The 19,679-nt window shown below is 42.5% G+C and overlaps 1 protein-coding gene across 1 annotated transcript in view; it reads left to right on the top strand.

The window, feature by feature from the left end:
- The window catches only part of TNFRSF21 (TNF receptor superfamily member 21), a 65,771-nt gene extending 46,372 nt beyond the window's left edge, over window positions 1-19,399 (top strand). The window contains exons 5-6 of the mRNA XM_046005943.1: window positions 16,406-16,634; window positions 17,962-19,399. Coding sequence (XP_045861899.1) covers window positions 16,406-16,634; window positions 17,962-18,191 — 459 coding nt within the window. The 3' untranslated portion in view covers window positions 18,192-19,399. The remainder of the gene's footprint in view (window positions 1-16,405; window positions 16,635-17,961) is intronic.
- The last annotated feature ends 280 nt before the right edge of the window (window positions 19,400-19,679 follow it).

Below are 19,679 nucleotides of genomic sequence, written 5' to 3'. Positions count from 1 at the left end.
TCGGTTGTACACTCAGTATTTAGAGTCTGGTTCTCGTCTTTGGGGTTACTTCTTGTTTGGAGGGCGTGGTGATGATGGTAGAGTATTGACTGTAGCACATGACTTGTATGTTTTTCTGAGGATTCTGTTGCGGTCCATGAATGTCTCCTGAGCACCTGCTTTATTCCAGGCAGTGTTATAGGTGCTGGGAAAGGTGGGCCCAAAGTCTCTGCAGAGGAGACTGATCAAGAGACTGATTCAGGGGCGCCTGGGTGGCGCAGTGGGTTAAGCCTCTGCCTTCAGCTCAGGTCATGATCTCAGGGTCCTGGGATCGAGCCCCGCGTTGGGCTCTCTGCTCAGTGAGGTGCCTGCTTTCCCCTCTCTCTCTGCCTGCCTCTCTGCCTACTTGTGATCTCTCTCTGTCAGATAAATAAAAATCTTAAAAAAAAAAAAAAGAGACTGATTCCTAACAAAAATCATGGAATCGGTGAATGAGAAGCAAAACAAAATACGTAGTCCCCAAGTGCCAAACTCTTGTACCCTTTAGTTCTTCCCTCTTACCTCGTCTATATCCAACAAGTTTCTAATATCTATTTTCTTAATCATTTTTTAAGGGAGAGTGGCATCAATGCATCCTACAGCTTTTTCTGTGGTCCTAGTGTAGCCTGTGTGTGATGACGGAGACTAAGAAGCCAATATGAAGTTTCTCAGTCCATGTTTTAATAATGCCCATCATTGTCTAGCAACACTGTGGACCCAGCTCTTGACTCTAACTGGAATAGCCAATGAACACGGATTTCTGCCTTCCACCTCTTATTAGTTGCACAGTATGTAATTGTCTGCAGGTTATCTCTGAGATTAGTTCAGTCAAACAAGACACAGAATGCGGGGGACATAATTAAGACTTATTCTTCCCACTTTATGATGGATTTGTATTCTTTGTGTATTGTGGTACTGCTGTGGACTTGAGACTTGGCCCTAGGAGTTAATGGAAACTTAATGTGTAAAAATAACTGTGTGTGTATGTTTGAAAATGGTTAATATTTTTTTCTATTCATGAACCAGAGAGCACCCACGTTCTGTTCCACTCAAAGGATTAGCCTGGTGGTAGCTTTTAGCTACCTCTGTCAGGAACAGCTGGTCCATCATTAACCACGGTGGCCTATTAGCCCTTTTTTAATTAAACACGTCCAGAGTCTGACTTTTTCTTTTTATACATATATATTTTTATGTACTAAAAATATTATATAGGAATACTCACTTTTTGGTGTGCTGTTGAGTCCTTTTTTAAAAAATGAAGTTTCAAGAGAAGTTTTAGGTTTAAAACAAAATTGAGAGGGAGGTACAGAGATTTCCCATATACCTTCTATTCCAACATATGCATAGCCTCTCCCACTGTCAATATCACTTACTAGAATGGTGCCTTTTTTTTAAACCAAGGATGAACCTACATTGACGTGTAGTAGTCACCTCAAGTCCATACCGTAGAGCTCAGTAAGTGGTGTATTCTATAGGTTTGGACAAATGTATAATGACATATATCCATCATTAAACTGTCATACAGAATATTGAGACCGCCCTAAAAATCCTCTGTGCTCTGCACATTTATCTCTCCCTCCTACCCCACCCCTGACAACCACTAATCTTTTTACTGTCTCCATGGTTTTGCCTTTTCCAGAATGTCATATGCAGCCTGTGTAGCCTTTTCAGATTGGCTTCTTGCACTTACTTATTTATCCATTCACCTGCCTGACTCTTTCTTTTTTTTTTTTTTTTTTTTTTTTAAAGATTTATCCATTTGACAGATAGAGATTACAAGTAGGCAAGTAGGCAGAGAGGCAGGCAGAGAGAGAGAGAGAGGAGGAAGCAGGCTCCCAGCCAAGCAGAGAGCCCGATGCAGGGCTCGATCCCAGGACCCTGGGATCATGACCTGAGCCGAAGGCAGAGGCTCCAACCCGCTGAGCCACCCAGGCGCCCCCTGACTCTTTCTTTATCAGAGGTATGAGTTGTATTTTTCGAGGTCAGCCTCTAAAGCCTTCCAAAATCATACGCGTTCTTCCTGCCCAGGGTATCGGCATTTGGTAGAAGCAGCAAAGCAGTGGGACAATAGTTGGAAGTTACTGGGACTTTGCTAAAGCATTTAAAAACCCTAATACAGCTTTCCAAATTGCATGCTTTCTCTTTATTTCCATCCTTTTATTTTGATTTTTTCCCCCGAGGCTTTATTTAAAGAAAGACTTGTAAGTAGCATATATTTAAGGTTTCAAAAAAATCTAGTCTGACAGTATTTGTCATTTAATTAGAAAATTTGAGCGTGGTTATATTTCTTATGTAATTCCTCATATATTTGGGTTTAAATCTACTGGCTGATTTTTTTTTTTTTTTCTGACCTGTCCCTGTCTTTTTTCCCTTCTTTCTTGCCATCTTTTGGATTAATCAAGTGTTTTTTTATTATTCCACTTTTCCACCTCTTTCAGCTTGTTAGTTATAAATGTTTTACTTTACTTTTAATGGTTCCCATAGAGATGACAACTTGCACACTTAAATTATGGGAGACGTTTCCTCAGTGTGTACTTCTTACTCTATCCAGACAGCACAACGGCCTTAGGAGACTTTAATTCTATTTATCCTTCTCTTGCATTACATTTTTTATTGTCATGAATTTTAACACCATGCATTTCTTAGCTCCCAAAAGGCATAATTATTATGATTGTACACAGTCGGGATTCTTGTGGATTTGCCTGCATGTTGATCTTTTCTGTCATTCTTCATTCCTTTCTGCAGCTTCAAATTCTACGTGAGGTCATTTTTCTTTGGCCTCAAGAATACTTAGTGCAGGTTTCCAGCAATAAATTCTGTTTTTCTATGTCTGCAAAATGCCAACTAAATAAATAAATTGCATTGTCCCCCCCACCCTTTTTAAAGATTTTATTTACTTATTTGACAGAGAGTTCTGAGAGGGAGAGACACAGAGAGAGAGAGAGCGAGAGCTTGAGCAGGGGGAGGGGCAGTGGGAGAGGGGGAGGGAGAAGCAGATGCAGGACTCCATCCAAGGACCCTAGAGATCATGACCCGACCTGAAGGCAGACACTCAATGACTAAGCCACCCAGGTGCCCCTCCCCTTTGTTTTTGAAGGATAGCTGGAAAAGAGAATTGAGTTTGACTTAATTTCCTTTCTTTGCTTTCATATCTGGATTTAAGTTTCCCCTGCTAAAGAGCAAAGAGGATGACGTGACTTTCTGTTCATATCCATATTACATAACAAGTTAGGTGTATAGTATTATACCAGACACTTTGGGCAACTCAAAGATGAGTATAAGACAGGGTCACTGCTGTCAAGGAAGCTTACGGTTGAATGGAAGAAACATATCTACTTACATAGTTTAAGGGAATAAATCCACAAGGGTGGGATGAGGGCAAGTGTTGGATGCACAGCTAATCGGCCATTATGACTCCACGTGGGAACATGAGTGGGGATGTGTGCCAGGTTAAATTCCTGCCCTGGCAACATATCACTTGGGAAACATTTTGGTAAGTTACCTGGCTTCTCTGCCTCAGTTTGCTCCTGAGGAAATGCCAACACGATGAGTGCCTGTCTTATGTATGAGCTGTTGTGAGATTTAGTTGAGTGTGCCCCGCAGTAAGTACCTGGTGAATGTTTACTCATAGTTGCAATTATTTCCTGGCTCTAGAGGCAAGAGAGATAGAAGAATGCTTCTGAGTAGCCCCAAAGCATACACATAATGGGCCCTTTAAATCCTGAACACCGAGGGGTTCGTTACTGACTGGTGAGGAGGTACCTCCATGCAACACTGCTTACAGGGCACGGCCGGACATTGGGGTTGCCATCTGGGTCCAGTGCCTAAGAACTGGAAATTCCAGCTAATGGTAAATATTTATTTCTTACTGCCTGAGCAAATGTTCCTAGGCTGGGAATGTTTTCACTGGGAAGAAACAAAGGCGGTGGTATGTGTGAAGATAGTGGTTTGCTCTCTCACTGGCTGCCAGAAAAAGGGCAACAAAACCGAGAAACTTAATTTCTGGGTTTACTCTTGCCTCACCTCTCTTCCCCCTCCTCCCCTCCATCCCCTCCTCCCTCCCTCCTCCCTCCCTCCTCCTTCCCTCCTCCCCACCCCCCTCTCCTTTCCCTCTACTTTTTTTTCTTTCCTGGACTGGGTATATTCAAATAAGCTTAACCAGTGCAACCTTTTTCTTTTCTTTTTTTCGGCTGCTTCGAGGGGGTGGGCTTGGTTTTTTTTCTCTATAGGAAACCTTGGGTAAATGATTTCTTGGATTCAGGTATTCCATTTAACATGGGAAATCAAGTGGTTATCTGAATTAAATGAGATACCGTTTTGTTAAACTGTGGGCTATAAGAAAGCGAGGTAGTAAAGCGATGTTTATGGCTAGCTCAGGCAGGAATTGTGATCTGAATTTCAGTATTCCGCCATTGTCTCATGTTGATAAGGGATGGAAAAAGGAGTTTTATCTACATTAAAAAATGATAATCTTAAAAACAACCACAGTGATTTAAAATAACATAAAGTGTTACTCCATCTGTCTGCTCTGACCATAGATTCACAAATGTAAAGAATTGGAGTTGGTTGGGGTGCCTGGGTGGCTCAGTTGGTTAAGCGTCTGGACTCTTGGTTTCAGCTCAGGTCTAGATCTCAGGGTCGTGAGACTGAGCCCCACATGTGCTTGGAATTCTCTCTCCCTTTGCCCCTCCCCCAAATAAATAAATAAATAAACTAACTAACTAACTAACTAACTCAAAAAGAATTGGGGCTCATCAGGCAGGGGAGTTAGGCACCTTTTCCCTTCTTCCCTCCTTCCATTAGATTAGATAGAGTAAAACTCCACCATAATTTAACTAGTGGGCCTGGAGCCAAAGTGGTGGTTGTGGGCTGCTGTGTAGTGGAATGATCCTTTGTTAGAGATTCTTAAACCCTCCCAGAAACCTCGCAGGAGACCTATGTTCCAGAGACTGAGTCTTCCCCCTGCCCCCTGACTAGAGTAGCCTGTGTTTGGAGACTAGATGACTTTTGCTCTGTAAAATCAACTGGGAGGATCTTGATGGCGCCCAGAGCACCGGGCATTCTGTCTTGGCAAGGACAGCACCGCTGCTTCTAGAAGCGCAGAGGGAACTATGGCTGCTGATTTTTCTGTTGTTTACCAGCTGCAGGATGCAGCTGTCCTTATCTACGGTCTGACTGAGACCAGCTATTTTCAGAAATTTAATACAGTGAGGGCGAGTTGAGGCAAATAGCAGCTGTACATTTAACTGCTGACTTTTTGGCTATTCAAATTTGTCTTTGTCTTTAATTTGCCCTTTGGTCATCTCTGAGGAAATGGGGATTATTATCTCCAGACCCTAAGTTGTGAGCTGAACCCGCCTGGATCTTGTGCCCACAGCGCTGAGGGGCATTTGAGGTCAAATTACTTCCTTTGCAGGGTGTGACTGTGGGCTCTGGGGAACCCCTGGTGTGGTGAGAAGGGGACTTTATAAAGGGATTGCTGCCACAGGACAGGCCCAGGTCCATTCAGCGGTGTTTGTGTGGAGGGTGGTCATCGGTACAAAGAAGGGAGATGTGTGACTAAGCCTTTAGGTGCTTGAAGTCATTTCAGGCCATTCTACTTACTACCATATTCCAAGGTTTCATTCAATTAGTCAACAATCTTTACAGTCTTTTGTGAGCACCACCTGTGTGTGTGGTACTATGTAAAGAAGGAAGATGATCTCTGGGGCTTTCAGTAGCTCAGTCACCGAGATGAGGACTCTTAGGCAAATAATGACAATTCAGTGTGATCAGCAGGTGTTAGAACAGAAGGGTACACAGGAAATTATCAGGTTGTAGTGGGAGGCAGGGGTACTGACCCACCAGAAAACAAGAGCAGACATGTGTTTGTCCATGTGAAAGTCATTTTTTAAAGAAAAAAACCTGACTGTAGATTCTTTTGAGACCAGGTTTTGGTCCTCATCTCTGAGATTTTCCCATCTCAGGGAAAGGAGGTTCTGCCCCTGGAAGAAAGCCTTTGACTCTGCAAAGAACACTTGTCTTACTGAGAACCTTGTTGTGTTTTGCTCAGTTGCAAGCTTTTCAGAAAGCTTTCAGTGTTATGCAATATGAAAACTATAGGAATAAAGGTGCAGTGTCTCACTCGAAAGGCTGGAGTTTGAACTTTGAAACTCTAAGAACTAATAGAAGAGACTGGTGGATCCAACAATTTGACTTTCAACTCCTTAAATTCACAGCTGGCCTGTAGGCATCTGGGAAGGATTAGAGACAGAGCGTAGACACTGGAGATCATGAGGATAAATGCCTCCTCCTGCACTTGACATTGAGTAGGGGCTCAGTACATGTTTGCTGCTGTCTTCTGTATTGAAATTTGAATTCTGTGTTCTCCTTTTTTGACTCAAGAGCAAATGGAACCCCTCTGCACATTAAGAAGAAAGGGAACCAACATTTGCTGAGTACGTGCTGTGTCCCAAACACCGTCCCGGTGCTTGACACCTGTGATTACCTAGCAAGCTTTCACGGTCCTGAGAGGTTTTGGTCAGCATTGAAATTCAGACATATTTCTGTATTGTGTTGAAGGCCATGTTCAGTGTTTGAGGCACCACTCTACACAAGACTAAGGAAGTTAGTAAAACATTACCATTTATAGTTGTGAGATAGATCCCTATTTGAGAGGTGTTAAAATGTGAAAAAATTTACATCACAGAATTGATCAAATATGATGTAGTTGAGGTTGAGTGTACAGTTTATAAGGAGAAGTCTAGAAGCAGATTCTTGGGGTCTTGAGAGTGATACACTCTCTTTCCTAACATGTATTCACACAAGCTTTTTTTTTTTTTCCTTTTTAAAATTGTCTTTAAGGATAAGATGGGATTAACATAAGCAACGCATTTAGTAAACACTGATGGAACACCCAATATGTTTCGAGCCCTGTACCAGACACTGGAGATACTAGATGAAAACACATCCATACCAAACACACACAAACAAAATACAAAAACAGGGAATCCTCCTTGAAGATGCTGAGAGTTTTATAGGAGGGATGGGTGTGTGAGCCACAATGTAGAGGACATTCTGTGGACTTGAAGTGGGCTTTTATTTTTTTCCTGAGACACAGTGTCTCCATGTTCAGAAAAGGCCAAATTTATTAGTCGATGACACTTTCAACCCCTTAATCCACACCCTTGCTGGCTTTCTCAAATAATCCACTGAGAGAAAATCAGAATCAATATTTGTGAAAACAAGCTTATTTTCTCCATTGACTACCAGTACTGGATATCATATTTTTATTTATTTTTGAGGCCAAAACTCATATCTGGATAAAGCTTGGGCCTAGCTTCAGCATCCTTTGTTTATGAGATTGTCTCTTGATCTATCATAACTCATGTGCCTATAACATACACTTGATAATGAGAAATTGCATCATGGTCAACAGCAGGTTTTATGATACACCAGTTGATTTCAACATTTTAAGTACATATTCCTTATATTCTTTGGGAACGTCAGCTGTCACTCCTGATTTTCCCATTACATTTTTTTTTCCCACAGAGAAACTTTGATTTATTCATAATTGGGTTTTGTCAGGGGACAGCTGGAATGACCAACCACTGAAATGACTTGTCACCAAAAAAAGAACCAGAAAAAACATGGGGAAATTCTTCTTTGTTTTATTCTCAGAATAGGAGGTAAGTCTCTTCTGACAATGATAGAAAACACTGAAGTCATACAGGAAAGAATCAACTTCTTAACAATACATGTACAAGCCAGAAAGCATCATAGGCAAAATCAAAAGACAGAATAATGACTGGAAGAAGTCATTCACAAGATAGGGTTAATAGGCTTAAAAAAAAATGAAGAGCTTTTACAAATGAATTAAGAGACCAATGGCCCAAAAGAAAAATGGGCAGTCTGTGAACGAGAGAGTTCAAGAAAAGGAAATACTGAAGATTCTTTAAGGTGGGTTTTTTAGCCTTGTTCAGAATAGGGAAGAATTAAAATGGGAACCTATACTGAGATACAGTTTTAAGCTCTGAGATGGTAAGGAGGGAAAGGTATGACACCATTTTTGTGTTGTGAGGGTATAGGAAAAGAAGCCCAGTGTTCGTCCTGATGTGTGTACACTTCAGCCCAGCCTTTCTGGAGAACCAATTGGTATTTTCTCCCAAAGTATATGGCAGCTGACTACTGACCTTACACTCCCAGGAATATGTCCTACCTACCGTCCCGCCTACCTCCACCATGTGTGTGGAAGATTGCAAGCCCAAATATTCCTCGTAGCATCCTTTGTTAATAAAAGAGTGGAAACAGCATAAATGCCCTTCAACAGAGAACAGGTCATGTAAGACAGTGGAACAGTCTGCACTTGTCGAAAGGAGTCAATCAGCCATTTATGTGCTAACCTCGAGAACTGTTTTTAAATGATAAAAAGGCAGAGTGCACAACATTGGGTATGCTCGGCTGCCATATTGTGTTTTTTTAAAAAAAGAAGTGAAAGTAAAAAAAATGTAAAAAGTGCAGAAGAGCTGGGATTGAGTGGAGAATACATATTACCTATTTATTGGTGTGTCAACTGCGTGGAGGAAGACACCAGGAATTGGTAAGAGTCACCACTGGCAGGGGAACTGAGTAGCTGAGGGAGAAGTATTTTTCACGGTAGCCCTTTCGTACTTGTGGAATTATATACCAGGTATATTCTGATTCTAATGGTATGCATCCAACTAATGATCTTATTAAATAATACTAATTTAATCAAATTGAGCAAGTTCAGAAACACTTTGAGTCACTGAGATAAGCGTGAACCTTCTTACCTTGAGGTCAGAGGTTTCCTATTATGAAGTTACTTTCTATCTTCCACAGGGCCTTAAGGCAAGCTTGTAAGATTCATGCAACTTCTTTTCATGGTTAGAATTGTTCAAAGACTGTTTTGTGGGAAAGGCTTCCTCATGGGTTCTCAGTGAGTGAAATTTAGGGAAGCCCACGTCATTTCCAGCAGCATGATCTCCTCATGTGTCCACGGGACTGAGCTCTTGTAAGGCTCAGCAGTATGTTTGAATGTGAGTGAGCTCCAGCTCTGAACCCAGAGAGCCCACTTACTCTATCATCACATCCTTTTTCAAGAAAGCTAGTCAGTGAGTCAGCTCAGGGCTGCAACATTACTGTTGATGTCAGCAGCCTGGACAGCTTGCAGACACGTGCGCCAGCAGCTGGGCGGGGCTCACCCTGCGTTCCTTCTCCCTCCAGAGCCAGCTGGTTCTTACCAGCTCTGGCAACCTCGGACAGCACTACTTGTGGCTTCCTGTGGCTTTTCCCCCTCTGCATCCAGGAGAGGAACGGATCCCTTGTTTAGGGCGACGATTAGCCACTCCACTTAAATGTGGGTGGATTTAAGTTTTGAAGTTAACTCTTAGGAATGAACAGAATGGATGGATGACATATACACTCAAGACTAGAAACTACCTTGACTTGGGCTTGGGGTAGTTAAGGGAGAAACACACTCTGGCCAGCTAACCTGGGATAAAATTTAAAAATAGCCTTAAGTGAGGTTGCAACTGATACAAAATACTTTCTTTATGCTATGCTTGGATAGATCTAGGGGGTGTGTGTGAGGTGTCTTTTAAAATAATTTCCCAGTGGCTTTGCCATTTTTTGGCCAATTTAATCCTCTGAGCCTCCCGAGGGTGAGTTCCTTCTTTCTGCAGGCTCTGCTGGGGCTCCCGGCTCTCAGAGACTCAGTGTCCATTCAGCTCCATTACGGCTGTGGTCTGACACAGGGCTTCCCAGGGAAGCTGAGCAGGGCTTCTTGGCACTGCACTCCTCTTCCCACTTGCATCCCATGACCTCCAGGGGCCCTGGGGGGAGCTAGACCACATAAGGCCAGCAATGTCCACTTGGCAACTGATGATTTTGTTTTAAATATTAGCCCATTCCCTGCCTATGCAATGGAAGCACCTCGTTGTCTCCCTTTCCTGTAGCAGGGGCTGGGCAAGAGAAGAAAGATGGAAAGACAGCAGACTAAAGAATCAGAAGCCTAGGAAGTTTGGGGAATTTTTGTCTTATAGTTATTTGGCTCTTAACCCTTTTGTAAAATTATTTTCCAAACTAAAAAGTAAGGCTTACGAAACAAAGTTGAAAACATAGTAAACACTCCTGAACTTAACACCATCTAGATTTAACAGTTAATTCACATTTAACATCTTTGCTTTATCTATATACACGTATGTATATTTCTAGCTCATATTTCCATTTCCAAGACTTCCCTCCAAATGTCTTCAAACTGCTATCACTTCTTCTAAGGGCTAAGGAATCAGCATCTTTCCATGTCCTTCTTTTCTCACTTTTTGTTTGCAAAAAAAATTTTTTTACTCTGAAAATTTGGCTTATTCTTGCCAAGACCTCTTACCCTGAGTTGGATTTAATAAGAGTTCACACTAGAAGAGTAAAGTCATTGTCTCCTACCCATTTTTCCCTTTTATTCCTTTTTTTCCCTTTTTTTTTTTTTTTTTTAAAGGGAGAAATTGTATATCTCAGGTATTATTCACTATCTGAACTTGGGAACTGAATAGATTCAGGTAATTTTTTAAGAGACCGTTGGTAACTGTCATCATCTGAACCCTCATTTATGTCTGAAATCCTGAAATTACGTAGATTGAGATAACAAAACTCTCCTTGTTATCTACATTCCTGTTCTCTAAACATAGGAACACATAGATTCAGATAGCTAGATATTCATGGCAAGGGAGATAGCCCTTGCTTTTATCAGAGCCTGTTCTTATATACCTACTAGACCTATAGGAGGTCATGAAATCTAATTTGATTTCCATTACATGACCATAGGGGAGAACAGGAGAAACGAGCTTGAGATGCTATCATCATCCTTAAATAATTTTAGTTATGTATTTATTTGTGACTGTAATTCCTTTGAGATGAAGCGTCAGTGGCAATTGAATGTCTTTGTTTTTTTTAAACAGTCGCTGGTCTGTTGGGATCTGAATATTTTCAAATACAAAACCACGTTATTGGGCCACAGTTGAGGTGTCTGATATTTGCAGAATCTCTCATCTTTATCTCAGGGCCAGAGTGTAGGCCCTGCCTTTTGTCCCTTCCCTCAGAAGCCAGAGCAGCTCCTTGTGGTCATGTGGTTGCTTGTGTTGGGCTTACGGGGGTTTGACATTTCCTGTAAATGTCCAGTGGGTCCAGACAGAGAAGTGACAAAGCTCAGCAAAGAAGATCGCTTGGAAACTAGACAGGCCTGATCTTGAATCCTCACTTTGTGACCTTGGGCAGCTTATGCAAACCTCTTAGAGGCTCAGTTTTCTCATCTGTCAGATGAAGCTCAGAAGAGATACCTTCACAGCAAATGGATTACTTATAATACATGACGAATCATTTTGCACAGTCCTGGTAATGGTTTATTTCTTAAAGTCTCCGTTGCTTACGGGATCTGAGCAACAAGCGGGTGACGCTCAGATGGAATAGCAATTAGTTATCATTGAATTTAGCAAATGGGCTTTTAAAAACCATTATTAAAGGGATGGAAAATTTCACAAACGTGGCATAGGATTTTCCCTTCTTTTTACATGTTGGGTGAGATCTGGAGGGAAAGTTCAGTGGAAAGGGTAACCTTTGGCTGTAAAGAAGTTCTTCTTGAGTCTATCAGGCATATCTGGCTATAGAGTGGGGGGAGGGGGCCTTGTGGAATCCTGGGTAGTGCCAGGAGCCAAGGGGTTAAGTTGAACCACTTTAGCAGATTGGCAAGGAGCATCTAGGCTGGGTAATTAATACTTCATTTCAGGGGGTCATTGATGCATCAAAGTTGTTAATTAGTTTTATGAAAACAGATTGTGCAACCACAGGGAGATTGTAATTGGGTAGTAATTGAAAATAACTCAGTGGTAAACCTTAGTTGAGAGAACCAGTTGGGGGTAAGTTGGAAGGAGAGAGGGAGTTGAGGGGGGTGGGTTGGGTGTGGGGAAAATGACGTGGCAGGACTGACAATAAATGAAACGTAGGTTGAACAGAGAAGACCTGGTCTAATCTTTTTTGTTCAGAAATGAGGAAACCGGTCTAAGGAGGGAAGGGGTTTTTTCTAAAACCACACAACTAGTTAGAAGTCTTTCCTTTCTTCCCTTGCAGTGAAATCCCAGGATATTAATGACTTTGATGTTTGGGAGTTGGCTATGCGGAACATCCAATGCATGCTGGAAAAGACTTCCCTAAGTGTATACTTAGGAAAGCTGCTAGATCACAGGAGGGAGGAAAGGTAGTCTTAGAACCTCGTTTCGTTTGTAAATCACTTTTGCCATGACCAAGATTCGCAAGGATGTTCCTTTACCACCCATTATTGGACCATCCCCCAGGACTAGAAAACTCTTCAGCCTTCCACAGTGTATACTCTTAGGAAGGGCCAGTCAACGGGGCAAGTGCTTTTTGGTTTGATATTAAAAGAGAAGACTTATTTTTGAGCTACAGTTTCAGGCTGTAATTTAGCCGAGCACCAGAGTGGGCACTTGGCTTTGGAACCTGTAGGAACAAGGGTTTCAGGGACACAGCTGGAAATGGCTCATTCCAGTGTAGCCCAAATACAAGTTCAGTCACCGTTCTCACAAACGCTGCTACAAACCTCTGTAGCCCAGGGGTGTTCAAGCCCCCAAATTTCAATCAGTACCTTGTTGACCTCATCCATTTGGCTGGTTCCATGTGCTCAGTGGTTCTGGTAATCAGAAAGGAAAACAGGTCAACAGAGGAACTTTAGGTGTGACCCAGCCGTGGAGTTGAGGTGAACCGTTTATCTCTCTTCCCCTATCACCTGGGACTAGTATTTGGAAGGACTAAGTGGACTTGCATGGAGAGTAATCAGGAGGACATTTGGGGGCTCATTGGGCCAAAATAAATCGCATGCTCTTTAAGGTCACACAATAGAACCACCCGTCTGGTGTTGGCTCCCTGGGGAGCTCTCCCCTCATTATCTCTGCCTCCTCCCCTTTCTCTGTGTCTTACCATCTCTACCTCATTTCCCCAGTGAGGCTTCCAAGTGAGCATGATGAGCTCATGGCTGGAAGGCAAAAAGAATTGGCTTTTTTAAGTTCCTGCAAAGACACTTTGATTATCTAGTGGATAGATGGCCCCCACTGGCCAAGTTTCCTGAGAGGCCTTTCTCTTAAGGCTTAATATCTACCTCACTGCAATAAATTGGGGGGCAGTATTGCCCCTTTGGGTCTGTGAACTCTTCAGAAGAGTCTAGAGAGGCACTCAGCCAAGTAGGTGATCTTCAGACTCTCCTGTTCCTTGGCTACCAGTGTAAATAGGAACCACGGCAGCCATAACATTTTCAAGTTACCAAAGGGAAAACATACTTATCAGTGGTAACTGCTTTTAAAAATAACATGTATTGTTTTTATAATCATGAAAGTTAATATTTCCCTGTAGAGAACTTGGAAGGCCCAAAGATGCATGAGGAATAAATTAAGTCACTTGTAATCTATTTTGTGAATGTTTGGGTAAGTTCATGCTTATAGCTTTTGCAAGAGGATGAGACCCTTTCCTGGCTTTCTCGTTTAGAATATTTGTCTTTCAGTATCTAAATCTTATTAGAGGTATTCTTTATTTGCTGTGAACTCAACAGTGAACTTTCTGAATCAATAAAGAATTAATTCATTCCACATGTCCTGATGACTTCACTTCCGATTAGAGCTATCAGAGGTCACACAATGCTTGAGTTGCTGTGCTGCAATGCAATTTTGATGGATATTATAAATAGTAAGGTCAAGGGAGGAAAGAAGTTAAGTATCTATGAGCCAGGTTTTCTTTTCCTATAAGAAAAAACTGCAGATAACTGGAGAAATCTGGAATGCAGCTGACTGCTGTGTATCCTGGGTAAAGCAGGGGATGCCTATACTTAGTAGCTGAATAGATTTTCTAGAAAGATGATTGTCACATGATCTTGGGCTTCGGTTATGGTTGTTAACCCCACTGTGGCGACACTAAAACCATTCTTAGGGGCAGTTTCATATTCACTTGACTCATTGTTAATTACAGGAGAGCATTCTGCAACAGTCTGTCTTTCTGAAATGACGTTGGAAATCATGTACTTAATTCCCACGGATAGGGTCCTCTGGCAAAAGTGGGGGAAAAATTAAATATTTAAAGTTTTGAACTAAGTTCAGGAAATGGGTGGGTGGACTCCTTAGTCTGTTGGCATGTGATTTGTGGGCAGGACTTTCTCTCTTTAAGCAAGAACAGTGCACTATATTGACTGACCATGTTGTCCAATGTAATGTTGTTCCTGAGAACCAAAGTGTTAGACAAGTGCTCTTTGTCTAATTGAGTGAATAAAAAATGTGTATTGGCATGAATGGCCATGTGCGTTTCTGGGAGGTGGGGCACATGCCAGGGCCCTATTGAATTAAAAAGTTTAAAAGCACATACATAAAACTTTGTGGATTGGAAGGGGCAGCTGGGAATGCATTACCCAAGTCTTAAACTTGCATGGGAGGCAGAAGCGGGGTATGGTGGTTGTACAGAGGACAAATGCTGTTGGAACGGTAGACACGTGCAGTAATCAGTGGTCTTTGGAATCTGCAGTCAGTTGTAAGAATTTCTCAGGCCTTACAGGTTGTAAAAGAGACAGTTGTGTTTGCTTTGTGTTTTTTACAACCCTTCAACCTAATACTTTGAAATGATGAGGGTCAATGTCTTCCCGATTGAGGAACTCGAAAATGTTTTGCTTGTCACGTGTGAGTGAAGTCATGAGGGTTCTAATGAGTGGTGATCAACATTCCCTAAACCTGCCCGGTGGGATCTGGCCACCTGGCTCCCAGATTTGCATGCCTGCCAGAAGAGCCAATAAAAAGATTAAGGTCAATGGACTTGGTCCATTAAGGTCAATGCCACAAGTGCCTGCCAGAGTTTGAAAGCCTAGCGGCAAATGACAAGCCGAGTAGAGGTATCGAGCCGACTTGAGTTGAGCACTAGCTTTCTCCCCATGGCTGTGTGCCCTCTCTGGGCCTTAGTGGTTTCACCTGTAAAATGGGGGGGATATCACTTACTATTTCCCCATTCCACACCTGGGTGCAAGCTGTGGTTTTTACCTCCCCCAGCCACTGTAGCAGCAGCTTAACTGGTCTCTCTATTTTGTTTCTTGCCCCCCTAAAATCTATTCTCCATATACCAGCCGATGCTCATGAAGCTCACCATTTCCATCTGAAACCTTCTTGTTTGTTTGCTTGCTTGTTACTGTCTTTCTGACCCTCCCCTCCAGAATGCGAGCTTCATGAAGGCTTCCATGAAATCCCTTGGAGCTGTACCCTGGCTCCCTGGGGGCGGTCCTCCCTCTCTCCATCTAGATGCTTTTGCCTCTGGTATTCTCGAGAGCGGCTCTGAAGTGGGAGTTAGGAAGCCTGGGGTCTAGCCTTAGTTCTGCCCCTTACTGAGCAGGAGCCCGTCATTAAGAAAGTCACATCATTTCTCTAGACCTCAGTTTCCTTACTTGTAAAGAGAGGGTGTGTTAGTTTGCTTGGGCTACCATGATGAAGTGTACCACAGACTGAAGCAAACAGGTTTTGCCACAATTCTGGAGGCTAGAAGTTTGAAGTAAAGGTGTCCTCAGGCTTCTCTCCTTGGCTTGTAGAAGATGGTAGCCTTCACCCTCTGTCTCACGTGGTCATCCCACTGTGTGTGTCTGTGTCCTAATGGCTTCTCATAAAGACACCAGTCATATTGGTATAGGACCCACTATCCCCTAATCCCCTCTTTTTAAAGTTCCTTAGTTGGCCCTGTCTCTCTGTACAGTCACATTTTGAGGCTCAGGAAGTTTTGACTTCAACATATGAATTTTGATGGATATAATTCAACCCATACAGAGGAGAATGTACTACGTATTATCTCAGACCATTTCCAGCTCTATCAAATTATATTTTAAGTTGGAGATCTTCTTCTTTACTCCCTTGTCCAGTTCCACTCCTGTGAGGTAACAGCTTGGTGCATAAACTTCCTTTTTTTTTTTTTTTTGTAAGATTTTATTTGAGAGAGAGAGAGCAAGCAGGAGGGGAGAGAAGCAGAGGGGGAAGAAGACTCCCCGCTGAGCAGGGAGCCTGATGCAGGATTCAATCCCAGGGCCCTGGGATCATGACCTGAGCGGAAGGCAGACCCTTAACGGACTGAGCCAACCAGGTGCCCCTGCTTCCTAATTTTTAATGCTTACACATAGCTCCATGTATATTTTTGAAGGGTTTCAAAGTCTCTGTGTGTGTGTATTTAGCAATAATGTAAGTTATGGACTGTCAAAACAGCAGAATTTATATATAAAACAAACGGAACAAAAAGAACACCTGGGGTTTCAATTTCATTTTTTTCTCTATAATTTTTGGAGTATGTAATAAAAAACATTTTTGTTTGTTTCCTCCCCCAGCTGGAAACTGACAAGCTGGCTCTCCCGATGAGTCCCAGCCCTCTTAGCCCAAGCCCCATCCCCAGCCCCAACACGAAACTGGAGAATTCCACTCTGCTGACGGTGGAGCCTTCCCCGCTGGATAAGAACAAGGGCTTCTTCGTGGATGAGTCCGAGCCCCTTCTTCGCTGTGACTCCACATCCAGCGGCTCCTCGGCGCTGAGCAGGACAGGCTCCTTTATTACCAAAGGTACGGACTTGGCAGGATGGTCCCAAGGCGTATTCTGTAAGCCTCCCCCAGAGGAGACCCTGGGGTTTCTCCCCCAACAGTTGCACAGTCCAGGGGTAGCTGAGTCATTTGGGTGACCTGCCCAGAAAGATGTATCATAGACCCCAGACGATGGGTCTATTGGGCCTGAGAGAAACCACGTCACTCGCCAGCCACGACACACCCAGAAGGTCTTTACAGCTCTGATTATCTGGCGGAGAGTCTGCATTGGCCGCCCTTTATCCTCATGACGCTAACAAAGGTGTTTCAGGAAGGTCTGATAAAATGCAGTCTGGCAAGTTTTGTTGAAAATTATTTACCAGGTTTGTAGAATCCAAGGATTTAAAGTATAACCTATCGTGAGAGTCAGAAGTGTAGGTTTCAGTAACTCAAATTAAAATTAATCCTCTTAAGAATCGTTGCAAATAGCAATGTTTTAAGCATTGTGAGTTAGTATTTTGGTAAATAATTTGCCACTTGCGGTTTTTAATAGCACTATAGGGATCGGCATGCACGCTGTATTGATGACAAATTTTTGTTCAGAATTTCCTGGTTTGGGGAATTCCAATTATACTTTTGTGAAAGGGTTACATTTTATGTTTACAAAATATGTTCTATTTTCTATACCTTACCAATTTAGATGATCTCTTTTATATTTATGTGAAAGATTTGTATTTTAGTTTGTATTTTATGTTCCATGTTATATTTTGGAGAAAACTTTTTTATAATAGTAATAAAAGTCAGAGTCCTTCACCACATTGTGTGAGGTCTGGCCCAAGAAGCAGTATTTTCTTCTTTACGTGCTTTTGCTCTTAGCAGTTTAGTTTTAAAATTTGGCAATGTCATTAGCAGTCAGATGAGCAGACTACATTGATCTGGAATTTTTGAGAGCCAGGGTGGACTGATGTCTTTGTTTAGTAAACACATTACAGATGGGAGAGGGTTGTTTCGTTGTGTTTTCATTTTATTTAAGTTTCTGTAAGTATCCCAGCATTCTCCTGAGATTTGGAAAAATCTAGATGTCTTTTAGGTTGAGGCAAAGTCATGCTAATGACAATCAACAACCCAGTCAAGTGGTTCCCTGTCTGATCTCCAGGACTCAAATCTTGTTTGTTATCTTAAGTGCAAGGCACATAAAAAACTCCTGGGTTGTTTAAAATGTGCCAGAGGTTCTCTTACTCACCTTGAGGGTGGGGGTGGGGACAGCCTTCTAGGTGGGGAGCTGTCCCTCCTAGCTCTCCTCCTCTCCTCGGTTTCCCCAGTACCATCCCTTACCTCTGTCCCCTTCCCTCCCTTCTCCTCCCCGCAGAAAAGAAGGACACAGTGTTGCGGCAGGTACGCCTGGACCCCTGTGACTTGCAGCCTATTTTTGACGACATGCTCCACATTCTGAATCCTGAGGAGCTGCGGGTGATCGAAGAGATTCCTCAGGCTGAGGACAAGCTGGACCGGCTGTTTGAGATTATCGGAGTCAAGAGCCAGGAAGCCAGTCAGACCCTCTTGGACTCTGTGTATAGCCATCTTCCTGACCTGTTGTAGAACCCGAGGTCTGCTATGCTTTGGAAGTGACTCGGTTTAGTGGCAGGATGGTTTTTCGTTGGTTTTGTTTTCGTTTTTCTAGCTTTTTGGGTGTGTGAGTGTGTGTGTGTGCGTGTGTGTGTGTGTTTAACAGAGTATCTGGCCAGTGTTTCGAGTTCTTTCTTTTTTTAACCCTTCTAGGACATTAGTCTATAAGCCTTCTCGAGGTGTAACTGTTGAAAAATACCCACCACTAACGTTTTTTGGGTTCCATATTTTCTTCGTTTTGATTTCTTATGTATTTTCCGAATCGTTCTGTGCACTTTAAATTCACTTAATGGACCCCAAATACAGTGTGACTTTCCTTGCACACTGGATTGTGAGGCTCTTGACCTCTTAAAAGGATAATGGCATCTTGTGAATTCTCTAAGCAGTCTTCATGTCTCAACATCCACGTCTGCTTTTTTTTTTAATGATTACTATTTTTATTATTAATTGTAATTCACAAATTTTGTTAAGGGTTGAAGAAATGTAATACCCCGTTGAGTTACTGTAATACAATTAGACTTTGAGTTCTCTTTTTAAAATGCCTTGGTGTACAGTTCATATTCATGGCTGAAACTTGACCACACTGTTGCTGATCATATGGTTTTCACTTGAGCACTGTGTAGAATGCTTGATTACTTGTGCTCCTCTTATGCTAATATGCTCTGGGCTGGAGACATGAAATCCTCAAGCCATCAGAACTTGCTATTTAAGTGGCTTGACAACTGGGCCACCAAAGAACTTGAACTTAATCTTTTTAGGAATTGAGCTGTTCTGGAACATACTGCTGCACTTTGGAAAGTCACAACTGAGAGCCAGTGCACCTTTTTCCCGTAGGGAATTTGCCCAGCTTTGCTTTAAAAGATGTCTTGTTTTTTATACACACGTAGCCGGTAGGTCCAGTCCGCCTCAAGGCCTTGGTCTTGGTGGGTCTCCTTCGTCCTTCAATCACTTTCATTAAAAACGGCTGCAGCTGTAAGAACTCTTGTCCGATATATTTGCAACTCTGCTCCCATTTATAAACCTGCGCGCTCTCTAATGTTCAGTTGGCAGACTCGCATGCAAAGGTGGTGTGGACTCCCTTTGTGTGGGCGGGGGTTGTGGGTCATGGTGAGGGACGGATATCAGAAAAATGCCTTCAAGTGTACTAATTTATTAATAAATATTAGGTGTTTGTTACTTGAGTAGTTTGAGTGTGTTTACTACTTGCCTTATACATGTGCTCAAGTTGTAACCCTTTGATGAGTCTCTTGGAAAAGAACGTGTGTATTGCAGAAATCTCAGCATTTCTGATCTGTAAATCATGCAGGTTAACAAAGCTTTGCGTCTGGAAGAGTATCTGGAGGTACATAGAGAAGGATGACCAAGCGTTAAAGGTGACTAAACATTCCTAGGTCTTTTGAGGGTAAATCGGAGGCTCCTAGGTTTGGAGTTCATCCCTGTTTTAAGAAATGAGGATTTGGA

The sequence above is a fragment of the Meles meles genome, chromosome 5, assembly GCF_922984935.1.
Source record: "Meles meles chromosome 5, mMelMel3.1 paternal haplotype, whole genome shotgun sequence".
Taxonomy (NCBI): Eukaryota; Metazoa; Chordata; class Mammalia; order Carnivora; family Mustelidae; genus Meles; species Meles meles.
This window is presented reverse-complemented; position numbering and strand designations above follow the sequence as displayed.